Here is a 14,741-nt window from a genome sequence, read left to right as displayed (position 1 = left end):
ATGTATACATTTATTAAAATATTAGTGAACTAAAATAGAAATGTTCATTAGAAAGAGAGTAATAATAATAGTATAATAGTATAATAGTAATAATCTCAATATTTAAAAAGTAAAAAAACATTATATAACATGATATTGTTGTTTCACAAGTTAAACCGTTTGATTGATAATACGGTTTAATTGAACTGTAAATAAATCAATAAATGGCAGCTGGTAGGAGAGACTCCACCTCCATGTTTACTGATGAAGATGCTGATGTGGCGTTCAGGGAAACAGAGGAAGGTACGTAACACTGACGTTTCCTCCATCATTAACCCGACCGAGTCACACAAACACAACAGACACACACACGTGTTTATTAGCAGTAACTCAGAAAACATCACAGGCAGATGAGCTGATGATGTCATGCCTTGCTCTGATTGGTTGACTCCCCCCCCCCCCCCCCCCCTCTCTGTCTCTTCTCCTTCCTCTCCTCTCTGTTCCTGCTTGCAAGATGCAATGATGATGATGCTGCTGGTGATGATGATGATGTGACACTGTGGCCAGCCAATGATCATGCAGGAGAGACTGGAGGGGGCGTGTCCAGAGGCTGATCGATGCTGAGGAGACCGTGGTGGAAGAAGGGGAAGAGAGAGGGAGGTAGAGGAGGGTGGGGAGGCCTAGTCCGAGCTGAGGAGCGCCGACGCTGGCTGAATAAACAAGGAGGAAGAGGAGGAGGAGGCTGAATAACCGAGGAGGAGGAGGAGGGAGGAAGCTGTCGCCTGTCGGGGATCAAACCTGTGCTGTCATGGACAAGTATCGACCCAAAAGACCCACCACCCTGGCTCTGTTCCCCCAGCTGCCACAAGCCGGCACTCAGGTAGGGAGGCTCTGTGTGTGTGTGTGTGTGTGTGTGTGTGTGTGTGTGTGTGTGTGTGTGTTTTTACTGGGAGGATCCTATCCTCAGAATGAGACGTGGATGCCGTATGTGTTGTTGGTGGCAATATTCTCAGCAAATACCCAAATATTCATAAATCCATCCGCGTCATGTAGCTGAGTCAGGATTCAATGACTTGCTCAAGGACACATTTACAGGATGTAGTTGGTGTTGTGGGGTTTGACCCCGATGGTTGAAACCAGAGCCTCCGAGCTGTTCTGCCATCTTGTGGAATCTGTTTCTAAGCGACTCATGGAGCAGAGTAAAGCCGGACTACCTCTTTAACGGTGAATGTAGCTGACAGCAGCTCGCCCTACTTCCTGAGGCGGCGTTCAGTGATGTGTCGTGAGTCCAGCATCACTCAGCACCTGTGTGTTTGTGTGTGTGTGGCCCTTTAAATGAGTTGCATCCTGTTTGCTAAGTCCAGATCAGAGGAGCTGTGTTCCTTCCAAAGTCCATGTCGCCTCACCAGAGATCCAATGCTAAGCGAACATTCCAGGGGTTCGGTACCAGAATGTAGTTATGAGACCATATAGGATTTTATCACGGATCACAATAAAAAACCCTTGCAATAATTTGATCGTAGAGAATGTTCCATTATCGGGATAAACTCGTAAATGATGTGGCATTAGTGAATAGAAATAGCTGTTGAGCTCATGATCGTCGTGAAGAAGAGAACAATCAAGCCTCCAGGAATTATCAGAAAGATCAGATACATGCAACCTTGATGTTTATTTTAATTTATACATATTTGTTTTCTCTTGTCCTTCATGATCTTCACTTAAAGAAAGAGTGTTCTATCTGTGATTGAGTTGCTGATAAAACACATCAGCTGAGAAAACGTTACATTAATAATGGAATGTAGCGAAGTTAGCAAGCTAGCTAGCACCCCTGGTCCTGTCTTTTGTGGTAGACCCCGGCCGGTACCCGGGGTCCTGTCTGGTGTGGTAGTCCCTGGCCTGTGCCTGGGGTCCTGTCTGGTGTGGTAGACCCCGGCCTGTGCCTGGGGTCCTGTCTGGTGTGGTAGACCCTGGCCTGTACCTGGGGTCCTGTCTGGTGTGGTAGACTCCGATCGCACCTAGGGTCCTGTCTGGTGTGGTAGACCCTGGCCTGTACCTGGGGTCCTGTCTGGTGTGGTAGACTCCGGTCGCACCTAGGGTCCTGTCTGGTGTGGTAGACCCCGGCCTGTACCTTGGGTCCTGTCTGGTGTGGTAGACCCTGGCCTGTGCCTGGGGTCCTGTCTGCTGTGGTAGACCCTGGCCTGTACCTGGGGTCCTGTCTGGTGTGGTAGACCCTGGCCTGTACCTGGGGTCCTGTCTGGTGTGGTAGACTCCGGTCGCACCTAGGGTCCTGTCTGGTGTGGTAGACCCTGGCCTGTACCTGGGGTCCTGTCTGGTGTGGTAGACCCCGGCCTGTACCTGGGGTCTTGTCTGGTGTGGTAGACCCCGGCCTGTACCTGGGGTCCTGTCTGGTGTGGTAGACCCCGGCCTGTACCTGGGGTCCTGTCTGGTGTGGTAGACCCCAGCCTCTATCTAGTAACCTTGTACTCAGCTCCTGTTCTTGTGCTGCCATAATTAGAACCTTTGTTCTGTCCTTCAGACCAGCCTTTTCTAGCCTCTTCTGGTAATTGATCCCCTTCAGTTGTGATCATCTTGACTCTCTTGGATTACATCCGACCACACTGATCCAGCCCGAATGACATCCGGATGTCAGTGTTGTAGATCCTGTTGATGTTGATCTGTCAGTTGATGTGAAGCTCATTCCTCGCATCCAGTAGTTTGACTTGACACCTTCTGGGGGTCCTTCATGATCAGGACTGTCTGGCTTTGGGTTAACCCCTCTGGATGAACCACCACCCCCCCCCCCCCCCCCCCCCGGCTGGATCCCCTCCATCAGCAGCTGTTCATTCGTGCGTTCTCGCAGTGCAGCTATGTTCTTTTGCCAGGTGTGGATCATATCATGGCCTGGTCCAGCTCCTCATACCTGACCATCGATCTTGGAGTGCTACATCGCCATGGTTACTGGGTCTGGTCCTGGGAGGTTTCTGGGGTCTGCTCTCAGATGTGTAATAACAGACACATGTGATATAGACCATCAGCATTCTGTATGTGATACAGCAGCTGTTTATGCAACTCATTTTAGCAACGGAGCAGAAATCTGAAACACAGAACTCATCCGTTCATCACTCAGACAGGGTGTCTGAGTGAACTCCATGGAGTTTATAAAGGAGGAGGAGGAGGAGGAGGAGGAACCAATTGGTTCCGTGTACAGGAACATGTAGTGTCCCAAAGTGATCCTGAACCAATGAAGTGGTTTTGTTGCCTCAACCTAACTTTCTTTTATGGAGCATGACATCATCCTGACTGACAGAAATCTAACATGCTGCAACAATGATGCTTCACATTGAAAGCCATTCATTTAAAAGCTAAAAAAAGGAAAATTGTCAATACACAGATCAGTAGATTTACATTTCTGTACTCATTCAACATCTAACTACTGTCCATATTAGGGTGTGAATCTTTGGCTTCACTTCGATTCGATTAACGTTTAGGAAGTTGGCAATTTTATTCAAGGACAATTGATTTTTTTTGTTTTTTGGAACGATTCGATTCGATTCTGTAAACCACGATTCGATTCAGTAACTTTTAACCCAAATTCTATATCCATGAAATAAACATGCAATAATGCGAGTGAGACTATCTGTATTCTTCTGAAAGGTGAAAAAATAAACAGACAACAGAATTACTTATTAAACATATTTATTCTATGAAAATAGTAGTCCTGCATAATATTTTATGCTGAATACAAAAATGTAATTAAACATCGCTCAGTTCATTTGAACAGTTTTCAATTCATAAGATTTAACGCATTTATATCGATTATTGGTGAAGCTAAAGCAATTCATTCTATTTATTTATTTTAGCAGATGGATTTAGTTGAATCGGTAGGACTGACAATCGATTCATCGATGACTCGCATGAATCGTTACACTACTAATATTTAGTAATCTTTGTACAAGTTTGAGGTCCAGCAAGGGAACCACTCTGAAACCAGTAATCTGATAATAAATGAGCAGCTCTGTATCTGCTAGCTGAATGGCTGCAGATACATCGATCCGTTATGTCTGTCAGCATCATTTTAAACTTGGAGTCCGGTTTCTGGACATGGCTGGTTGTCAAGTTCATACCAAAAACTGAATTCCTCTGTAGATTTCTTAGCCAATAAGAATTCCTTATTTTGTTTTGGCAATATGGACTGTGGAGGAGCGACGGGTGGATCTGGTGAACACAAGCAGCAGAGCAGCACTCCGAGCAGCAACCTTACTGGATCTGGATCCATCTGGATTCTGGTGTGAAGCTGCTAACAAAGTTAGCTTCATAATTCCAGGTCAACTTTACAGCCAAGTGTTAAAGTCATCTTAGTAGCTAACTGCATTTGGAAGCGTGGTAGTGACCTGTCAATCAGCAGGTAGCCCCGCCCCAAAAGCATCCCCTGCTTTCTGGTCTGTTTGACTCTAAATGGACCATAATTGACAAAATGAACATCATGCTAGACTTGAAACTAGAGATTGAGATAAACTCATGTTTACAATGTTTACTGAGATTATAAATCAAGAGAGAAATAGCTTTTCAGGGAAACTTACAGATATTTCTGGGCATCGAGACTGTTTTTAATAATACAATTGTGTCTGTCATCAGGGATAGTAGAGTCTCTCTCTCTCACACACACACACACACACACACACAGTAACCATAGTAACAGAATTAGGGTGTGCAAGAGTGTAAGCAGATGCATGATGGGATGTCTGTGAGTGAGTCAGCGTTCTGTGTGTTTTGATGACGTTGAGATTGAACGTCACATATTTCCTGGTCGACGCTCCTTCCTGTTCCTGGAAAAGAGAGAGAGACTCTGGGACGAACAAACGGATCCTCTCAGCTGTGTGTGTGTGTGTGTGTGTTTGTGTGTGTGTGTTTGTGTGCGTGTGTGCGTGTGTGAGTGTGTACTAACCCAATCATGTTTCTCTCCAGGATTCCATCAACAACAACTCTTTCGGGAAGAAGGAGAGCTGGAAGGAGTCTCGCTCCTCATCTCCTCATATTACAGGTCAGAGACTCATCCATCCATCCATTCATCCATCCATCTATTCATCCATCTATTCATCCATCCATCTATTCATCCATCTATTCATCCATCTATTCATCCATCTATCTATCTATCTATCTATCTATCTATCTATCTATCTATCTATCTATCTATCTATCTATCTATCTATCTATCTATCTATCTATCTATCTATCTATCCATCCATCCATCCATCCATCCATCCATCCATCCATCCATCCATCCATCTATTCATCCATCCATCTATCCATCCATCCATCCATCCATCCATCCATCCATCCATCCATCCATCTATTCATCCATCCATCTATCTATCCATCCATCCATCCATCCATCCATCCATCCATCCATCCATCCATCCATCCATCCATCCATCTATTCATCCATCCATCTATCCATCCATCCATCCATTCATCCATCCATCCATCCATCCATCCATCCATCCATCTATTCATCCATCCATCCATCCATCCATCCATCTATTCATCCATCTATCCATCCATCCATCTCTATTATTTAAGCTTTAATTTACCAGCAGCAGCATTATAGTGATCTCCATGATGATACAATAGTGAATAGAAGTGCAATGATGAAATGTTGTGAAGTTATTTGAACGTGTTTTTCTTCTGTGCTTTTATTGATCCAGGATAATCTGGCTACTTAGATAATCTGATTGCCTAACAAATAATCTGATCCCTTTGTTCAGGGGGTCTTACACCACCGGATGTCCAATCAAAAGCAGAGGACAAAGTTCGACACAGCACACGCCACCCAGCCCCCAAACCCCTCAAACCCCCCACAGCCAATGGAGCGAGGAGCCGAGCCGCCAGTCAGGTCGCCGCCACCGCCGCAGAGACTCACGCTCGCCTCCGAGAGCGGCCGGCGTCCGGGGCCACGCACACACTGTCCTCCAGCTCACCCAGGAGTCAGAGGAGAGCAGGAAGAGGAGCCAACGCCATGAGGGGGAGGAGCCTGGGGGACGTCAGAGGACGGGATGGAGGGACAGCGGCGAAGGAAGAGCGAAGAGGAGGACGACTGTGTGAGGAGTCCAGGGGCCACAAGGAGGACCACACTGGACTTCAGAGGCAGAGAGAAGCTAATGGACTGAAGAGCAGAGGGGTTGATGGGAAAGGAAAAGTAGGTGCTAAAGGGGTCAACAGAGGGGGGGGCGTCAAGGTAAATCACATAGTGGCGAACCAGGAAGTCTATCTGACAGCCATGGTGGTCCCACGCACCCCTGTAGCACCACGAAACCAGGACCAGGCCCAGGACGGAGGTAAGGAACCACTTCAGGGGGATGGTGGTCCAAGGAGACCACCTTCATATTCATCTAGAAGTGCTGAATTGTATGTTTGATGATATACTTTTAATATGACCAGTTGACTAAAACATTTTCTAGATTAGATCAGATTAGATTACGTTAGATTAGACTTTCACAAGTAGAGCCACATTTACAAAACAAAGTCCACATGAGAGCAACCTCAACTGCAGAATACCAAAAGCCATCTCCAACTAAGCATCTTCTTATTTATTTATCATCCCACTTAACATACAGTATATGTAATGCATCCAGCTATTATTTAGAAACATTCTAGTAGTTCTAATTCTAATTCCTTGTTAAACTATTTAAGTTTCACTTTCAGTTGTTAATAAGTTAATTTCTGAACGTTTCTGATGTGCGATTCTGTTTGTAGCTGCTCATCACACGGATTCTTGTGGGTCGAGTCATTGTTATGTTGACAAAACTCAGAGGAAATAACTTTCTTCGACATGACGTGTGTGTGCGTGTCTCAGCCCCGCCCCTCGGTGAAACAGACAGAGCAGAGACGCGGTGTGCCCGTTAATTACACTCATAGGGCTCTACTATTATTTTACCATTGATGCAAGCCACAAATTGAGGCTTGGCGAGCCGCAAGAGGCTCACGAGAGGCGCAAATAACGTTGGATTAGATGGTTGTTAAGCCACATGACCAGACGTTACATAATTTTACTCTCTAAAGCACAAATACATGAGATCACAAGAGTGTGAAGGGACAACGATAGCAACTCACTGGAACTAATTATAAAATTACCAATTAAATTCTGTTTTCCTTTTTCATGAAAATATTACCAATTTACTCTTCAATTAAGCCTTATTTTCAAATTACAGTTACGAGTTTGTTTGTAGGAAAGTAAAATGGAATTATAGACCTGTTTTGTGTTTGTAAACATGAATACGTATTTTATGGGCGGAGCCAAACGGATGTCAGAAAGTGGCGGTTCTGTAGCAGTGCTGTCACATGTGAGCCTTAATAACCTAAAAGAATATCTGGATCCTTCTCTGGTTGGGAAACCAAATGCCGTCCTTTCTGGGTTCTATATATTCCGAAACCTAACAAAGAGGTTTTGTTGCCTAAAGCTAACAGTAGCGATTTAAGTCCAACCATGATGTTTTTCTGAAACTTAACTAGGTGGTTTTGGTACTTCAACCTAACTTTCGTTTTGTAAGTTTATTTATTATTATTTATTTCATTTATTTCCAAATGTTTGCAAGCAGTTTCTCGTTATATTCTATTATTGTATATTTTGTGTTCTTAGGCCAAAACCATGACAGGACCCAAGACAACCCTCCTGTCCTCTCCCGGTCCAGCAGTGAGGGGGGGTCCAACAGAATGTCCCTCAGCTCAGACACAGAGGGGCCCCCTCCAGGGCCCCTGCATCCCTCGCTATCACACCGAACCAACCCTGTGATCAGCGAAGAAGAGGGTGAGGGAGACCCGACTCCTGGCCTGAAAGTCCAGAATGGTCCGACCCCTCGCCTGGCAGATAATGAAACATCAGAGATGGACTGTACCAAGTCAGAGATGGATACAGGGGGAGGACAAAGTGACAATAACATTGATGTGGATGGCAACACGTGTGTCCCTCAGGGAGGGTGTGCAGCTAGCGCAGGTTTAAACTACGACTCTGTAAAATACACTCTGGTGGTGGATGAACATGCCCAGCTGGAGCTGGTCCGCCTGCAGGACTGTTTCCATGGTTATGAGCACAACGATGACAGTGACACCGAGACGGTCTACCAGTCGGCCAATGAAGAGGAGGACCCAGAATACGAGGAGGAGAGGAAGAGGAGAGAGGAAGCAAGGAAGCAAGGTAATGATACTAACATGGCAGATCTCAGCATGATCAGTCAACTGTTTCATGTTACACTAACTATTAATAACTATACAAGTTCATTGGTTCATTGAGAAGCATGTTCATTTTATGGCAGTCTGTTAGTTTACATTTAATATTTATTGTGGAAATGTGGAAATTACTTGATATGGAGTTGAATTCAATCCTACATTTTACTAGAAGTTTAACTTGTTCTTGTTTTTGGCTCCAAGACAGAAGAAAAGAGCAGGAAAACAGAAGAAAGGAGGAGGATGAGATGAAGAGGAGGAGGGAGGAGGATGTGAAGAGGAAGAGGGAGGAGGAAATGAAGAGGAGGAGGGAAGTTGTAGCAAGAGTTTGCAAGCAGTCCAAGATAACGTCAACCACAACGTCCGAGGAAGAAGAGTCTAATGGAGGAAGAGCCGGAGCTTCCAGGAGTAAGAAGTTCCTCAACCTGTTTCCCAACAACGGCAGTTATTACAGCACCACTGGTTGGTATACTCTTCATCCTTTAGTTTAATAAATAATAATTCAGAAAAAAAAATCAGGCTCCTGCGAGTTCTGGTGCAGTGAAGCTAATGCTATGTTCACACTAAATTTTTGTCTCATGTTACTTGATGTTGGTTGCTTGGATGCTGTATTGTTTAGTATAACATGGATGCTGTATTGTTTAGTATAACATGGATGCTGTATTGTTTAGTATAACATGGATGCTGTATTGTTTAGTATAACATGGATGCTGTATTGTTTAGTATAACATGGATGCTGTATTGTTCAGTATAACATGGATGCTGTATGGTTCAGTATAACATGGAGGCTGTATTGTTTAGTATAACATGGATGCTGTATTGTTTAGTATAACATGGATGCTGTATTGTTTAGTATAACATGGATGCTGTATTGTTTAGTATAACATGGATGCTGTATTGTTCAGTATAACATCGATGCTGTATTGTTCAGTATAACATGGATGCTGTATGGTTCAGTATAACATGGATGCTGTATTGTTCAGTATAACATGGATGCTGTATGGTTCAGTATAACATGGATGCTGTATTGTTCAGTATAACATGGATGCTGTATTTTGCAGTATAACATGGATGCTGTATTTTGCAGTACAACATGGATGCTGTATTGTTTAGTATAACATGGATGCTGTATTGTTCAGTACAACATGGATGCTGTATTGTTTAGTATAACATGGATGCTGTATTGTTCAGTATAACATGGATGCTGTATGGTTCAGTATAACATGGATGCTGTATGGTTCAGTATAACATGGATGCTGTATGGTTCAGTATAACATGGATGCTGTATGGTTCAGTATAACATGGATGCTGTATTGTTCAGTATAACATGGATGCTGTATGGTTCAGTATAACATGGATGCTGTATTGTTTAGGTGCTGGCTCATTTGGTGTGTTCTCCTGTGTTCTGGATGGAGTGGAGCGACAGCAGAGCCACAAAGCCGTCTATAGGTGAAAGCATTACCAACACACACAAACTAACTGTGACACAATCACAACACATTAGACCGAAGTCTGTTCTGTTTAGGTTTGTCCCTCGTCATGCAGATGAGCTGTACCTGGAGACAGATGATCCAGTACTGATGCTGGACCAGTCTGAGGACCTGTGGTGTCAGGGCTACAACATGAGGACCGGCGCCACCGGCATCTTCCCTGCCTTCTACGCTGCCAGTGTCGCCAAAGACATGAACCAAGGTACACTGCAATAAACCGTAATGTAAATACACAATACCACCAGCAACATTTCCTCATGTAAGTTTGCTCTGCTTTCTTCTCGCAGTCCAGAAAGATGGCTGGATAGAACAGTTCCTGGTGCGATTCCTGGGTTCAGTCCAGGTCCCCATCCACAAAGGCAACGACATGCTTTGTGCCGCGATGCAGAAGGTATTATGGTACACCTGGATCAGGAGCAGGGCAGATATTCACATTCAAATCAAGGTAGCAGGACGTCAGGGCGGAGTGTGCACTGTTGCCATAGAGACTGTATAGAACAGGCAGCGAGAGACTATCAATTAGGAAGCAGAGAGAGACAGAAAGACTATGTGGAGAAACCGGAGACTGTCTGTGGTCTAAGCAACAAGGTCTCTGCCATATTTATGTCTGGATTACCTTATTTGGAGTGTTGATGGAGCAGCTACAATGTTAGCATACCGTAGCCTTGCACCTGGTGTGGATGCGCTTTAGACTGGTATAACACAGTATCATCTGCATATACTTATTAACGCAGCCCCAGGTGTGTTTAGTGACTGATTGTTTTTGTTGACAGGTGGCCTGTAACAGGCGGTTTGCAGGTCAGCCTCCGTCACCTTGTGTGCTGGAGGTCAGTGTAAAGGGTGTGAAGATCAGCGTCCAAGACCAGTGTCACTCTGCTCACAGGGTACGTACACTACCTACTACCTGAATTATCACACTGATCCAGATCCGGTTGATTCATAATTATCTGCTGCTGGTAATTATGATGAATCATGATGTGCTTTATAGTGGTAATCAGCAGTAACTACAAGCTACTCAAAGAGTTGATAATAGTGTCGACTCTGCCAGTTTGAATCAATAATCCAGGTGGTAATGTTGGACCTTAATGATTGAAATGTTCATTTGGGTGTGTCTATCAGGGGGACCGCTGTTTCCATTTCTTCCAGTTGAAGAACATCTCATTCTGTGGCTGTCATCCAAAACACAGCAAGTGAGTGAGACCACTTGCAGGATCTAATCCTGCCTGATCAGGGTCCTGGACTACAATGCCAGTTCTACGTACCCAGGATGCCTTTGTTTTACTGAATGCCAACAACAAAAGCAAAACATTTAAATTATTTTAATACAGGAAGCTGGTGATCAATCACTGACTGTGCGAATGTAAAATAATAATTGCCCCACTGCCCCATAGATCCCCATAGATCTGACTATAATTACATTAGTTAAACCCAAAGTTACCTCGCTAACCTCTAACCATCTTCCGTGGTCAGGACTCTGGTTGGCCTCAACAAATACTTGTAAATAAACATTTCCTGATGAATAATGATTATTGTCCTGCAGGTATTTTGGTATCGTCACCAAACACCCGGACCAACAGCGATTTGCTTGTCACGTGATGGTGTCAGAGACGACGTTACATCCTCTGGCTGAGTCTGTCAGGTGAGAGATATTGTCTGCTATTCTGTTGTGTATTTCATTCATGACTTTAACTCAGGAGGCAAACTCCGATTCTGAAGGGTGACGCCAAAGCTGAAGGTTCTTAAACTGTCATTCTCTCTCCAGTCTATTGCTATCAGTACAGTAAGGATTTGTATTCTTTTTTTTTATGGAGGGGGCGGGGTAGTAGAGGGAGGAGTCTAAGCAGAGTCTAGGTGACTCCTCCCTGATTGTATAGAAGTCTATAAGAAAATGACCCTACTTCTAAACATGAGTTTACGGTCTCAATCTCTAGTTTCAAGTCTTCTTCAATTCATCATGATGTTCCTTTAGTCAATTATGGTCCATTTAGAGTAAAAAAAAACTGAAAGCAGGAGATACTTTGGGGCCAGGGCTACCTGCTGATTGACAGGTTGCTCTTAAAGGGTGATGTTTTAATATCTGTACTATAAAGATGTGTGCTGTGATTCTGTTTCCTCCTCCTCTCTGGTGTTCTGCAGGATGGCCTTCCAGCAGTATTACAAGGAGCACATCGGTTACTCGTGTCCCACCGAAGACATCTTCATTGAATAACACACGTCCCCCCTTCACACTATCTACTGATACTCACTATGTGCATGTAAGCCTGGTCTTACACCGAAAACTGTCTTTGTCAGAGTAATCTGCATGGTGGATTTATTTTCTAACCTGCATCCAGTGCATACAGCGAGCTTCTCATTACTTCAGGCACGTGATCAATACCTCTATGAAAGGATGGGATCACATGATCAATACCTTTATGAAATGATGGGATCACGTTATCAATACCTCTATGGAAGGATGGGATCACGTGATCAATACCTCTATGGAAGGATGGGATCACGTGAGAACAAATGCAAATTGTAATATCTGATATTGATATGTATTTTATAGATTACTTATGTAAAACCACATAAACAGCCTTCAGGACTGCGAGTTGATTTAATGACAGAATTTCCAGCTCAGTCGCAGAGTGTAGTAGTTAGCACTGTCCCCTCACAAGAGGGTCCCGGGTTCAAATTAGGGTCTGGGTTCCTTCTGTGTTGCGGTTGCATGTTCTCCCCGTGTCAGCGTGAGTTCCGTCAGGGTTCTCCGGGTTCCTCCTGGTTCCTCCCACAGTCCAATGACATGCAGGTTGGTGAGAGGTGTGGGTTTTGTGATGACTCTGAAGGTTCTGTAGGTGTGAATGTGAATATCAGCCCTGTGATGGTTTGGTTACCTGTCCAGGTGAACCGGCCTTCGCCCAGTGTCAGCTGGGATAATAATGGATCAGTCACACAACAGTCCATGAAGTAGTCACGAAATGCGATCTATTGGTTGCCTGTTCAGGGACACAAATTGTCAATTTCTTCTTGTCCCTCAACAGAAACAATAGAAAGTTAATTTGGATCCTTTTTAATTGTGGACACTTTAATTAAACACAGCCATGTGACCAGGAAAATTTCGTCCAGATCTCCGAATGTCCCGGGATCCTGCATTGATTGGGAGGAATCCTGGACTGTTGGGAGAAACCCTTGGACTGTGGGAGGAATCCTAGACTGTGGAGGGAACCCTAGCCTGTGGGATGATGACTTGGACTGTTGGGAAGAACCCTAGATTGTGGGAGGAACCCTCAAATATGGCAGAGAACCAGGAGAAAACCCACACAAACACAGGGAGAACATGCCAACGCCACACTGAAGGAACCTGATTCAAACCGGGCCCCGACAGAGCTCATCACGTCACCCCCGTGCGGCCCCTCCCTCACTAAACAGAATAACATCAATCACCTATCAGCATGTTAGTGATAACAACTTGGTTAAACAAACCATGATTCCAGTTACTGATATCTTCATGCGAATTGAACTTCAGCGTTAAATGATGTCAAACCCGTTTTAGGTGGTTGGGAATGTTACACACATGGATGCAGATTTAGAACCAAACCCGGGTCATGTGAACCACAATCACACAAGAACAAAGACTCTTCTGTCTTTAAATCAGCTTCATCCTTGACACGACAGTAAACATCTGCTTCTTCTTAGCAACAATGAAGGAACATCACTGAACAAGTGGAGCTTCTTGTTTTTCTGCACACAAGGAAAGATTAATAATAATAATAATAATAGTTGTGTATCTTATATCCCCCAGACTTGACAATCTACTGTTAAGGTGCCTAATTTCTCCATTTGCTGCTTTATCATCGTTACACCTGAACCCTTCTGCAGGGGTTCTCTGGTTCAGTGATGACACATTTATTTCCTTTAACTGTAATAACTCGGCCCACATGACGCTGTGCAATTTCGTATGAGTGCAAAAGATCAGACTGGTGGGGTGGCAGGTAACTCAGCAGTCATGTCCACATCTGTCCACCTTACTGTCAGCATTTCCTGCTCAGATCAAGGACCAAAGTTGGACCAAAGTTGGACCAAAAATGAACGACATTTGGGCTCAAATCGGCTTGGAAACACTCGCTTCTCCTTAGACACAATCTGTTCCCAGTTTATTAGCTTGGATATGTTTAAAATAAATATTGAACTTGGCATGAGAACATTTGTAGTCACAATCAGACTTGGTCTAAACCAGGAGGATTCATGTCCAAGCAGTCTGGAGGATCAGCTCCAGGCTTAATGCTGGTTTTACAACATTGGCGTTGTAGTTCAACTTGAGGAATATTTGAAACCTCTGCTAGCTAGCTAAATAGCTACCAAGCTAGCTAGCCAGCCACCTGTCTCTCAGTAGAAGGCCATGGTACCCAGCTAATTAGCTGGGTATCTTGTCTTGGCTTCTAGCTAGCTAATAAGCTATCAAGCTAATGTCCATTCCATTCCTCTTCTTTTTTTTTATGGGATTTACGTTTATCAATCTGCAACACGACTCAAAATAATGCCAATGCTGGCGGATATGAAGACAAAGCCTCGTAACAAGCTAGCCATGACAGCTATTATAGCACGACACGTGTTCTCAGCTCATCCTGTTGCCTTCATGTGGCCTAAACATCTGCAGATTTAAGATCAGAAAACATCTGCTCAAGCAGTTGAACTATTTGGTAGAAACTGATTTGAGTTGGTAATGTCAATGGAAGCGAAGCCTGAAATGTTTTGTGCCTCTTTGTATCTGTTGTTGGGATGATGATGGTCCTCTGTGTTAACTGGTGACTTCGGTTTTCTCCAATCAGAGAATCTGCAGTCTGGTAGCTGATAGGACACCCAAGATGGCTGCCATGGAATGCTGGAGAAGTGTAAGACAGTCAGTCAGTCAGACCATTTGATTGATCACATATTTACAGTAGAACTACACTTTACATTTTCCATGTGAGGACATTAATCTAAGATGATATCACCTACATGTGATTGTTTGTAATTAGCATTAGTGCTAGCAGTATCAATACTCTGAGACTTGGTGGATACGTGTTTGTCCCA

At 44.2% G+C, this 14,741-nt stretch overlaps 1 protein-coding gene across 1 annotated transcript; it reads left to right on the top strand.

Moving 5' to 3' along the window:
* Positions 1-699: 699 nt before the first annotated feature.
* Positions 700-12,044, top strand: LOC311018423 (C-Jun-amino-terminal kinase-interacting protein 1-like). The gene is made up of 12 exons (XM_084017386.1): positions 700-859; positions 4,945-5,020; positions 5,745-6,314; positions 7,616-8,170; positions 8,404-8,661; positions 9,573-9,648; positions 9,725-9,891; positions 9,977-10,080; positions 10,463-10,573; positions 10,809-10,879; positions 11,230-11,328; positions 11,826-12,044. The coding sequence occupies exons 1-12, from the start codon at positions 788-790 to the stop codon at positions 11,896-11,898; spliced, it is 2,232 nt and encodes a 743-aa protein (XP_083873512.1). The 5' UTR covers positions 700-787; the 3' UTR covers positions 11,899-12,044.
* Positions 12,045-14,741: the final 2,697 nt, after the last annotated feature.

Source organism: Eutrigla gurnardus (assembly GCF_963514095.1).
Source record: "Eutrigla gurnardus genome assembly, chromosome: 9".
Taxonomy (NCBI): Eukaryota; Metazoa; Chordata; class Actinopteri; order Perciformes; family Triglidae; genus Eutrigla; species Eutrigla gurnardus.
Note: the sequence above shows the minus strand (reverse complement) of the source record. Positions and strands in the feature narration are given on the sequence as shown.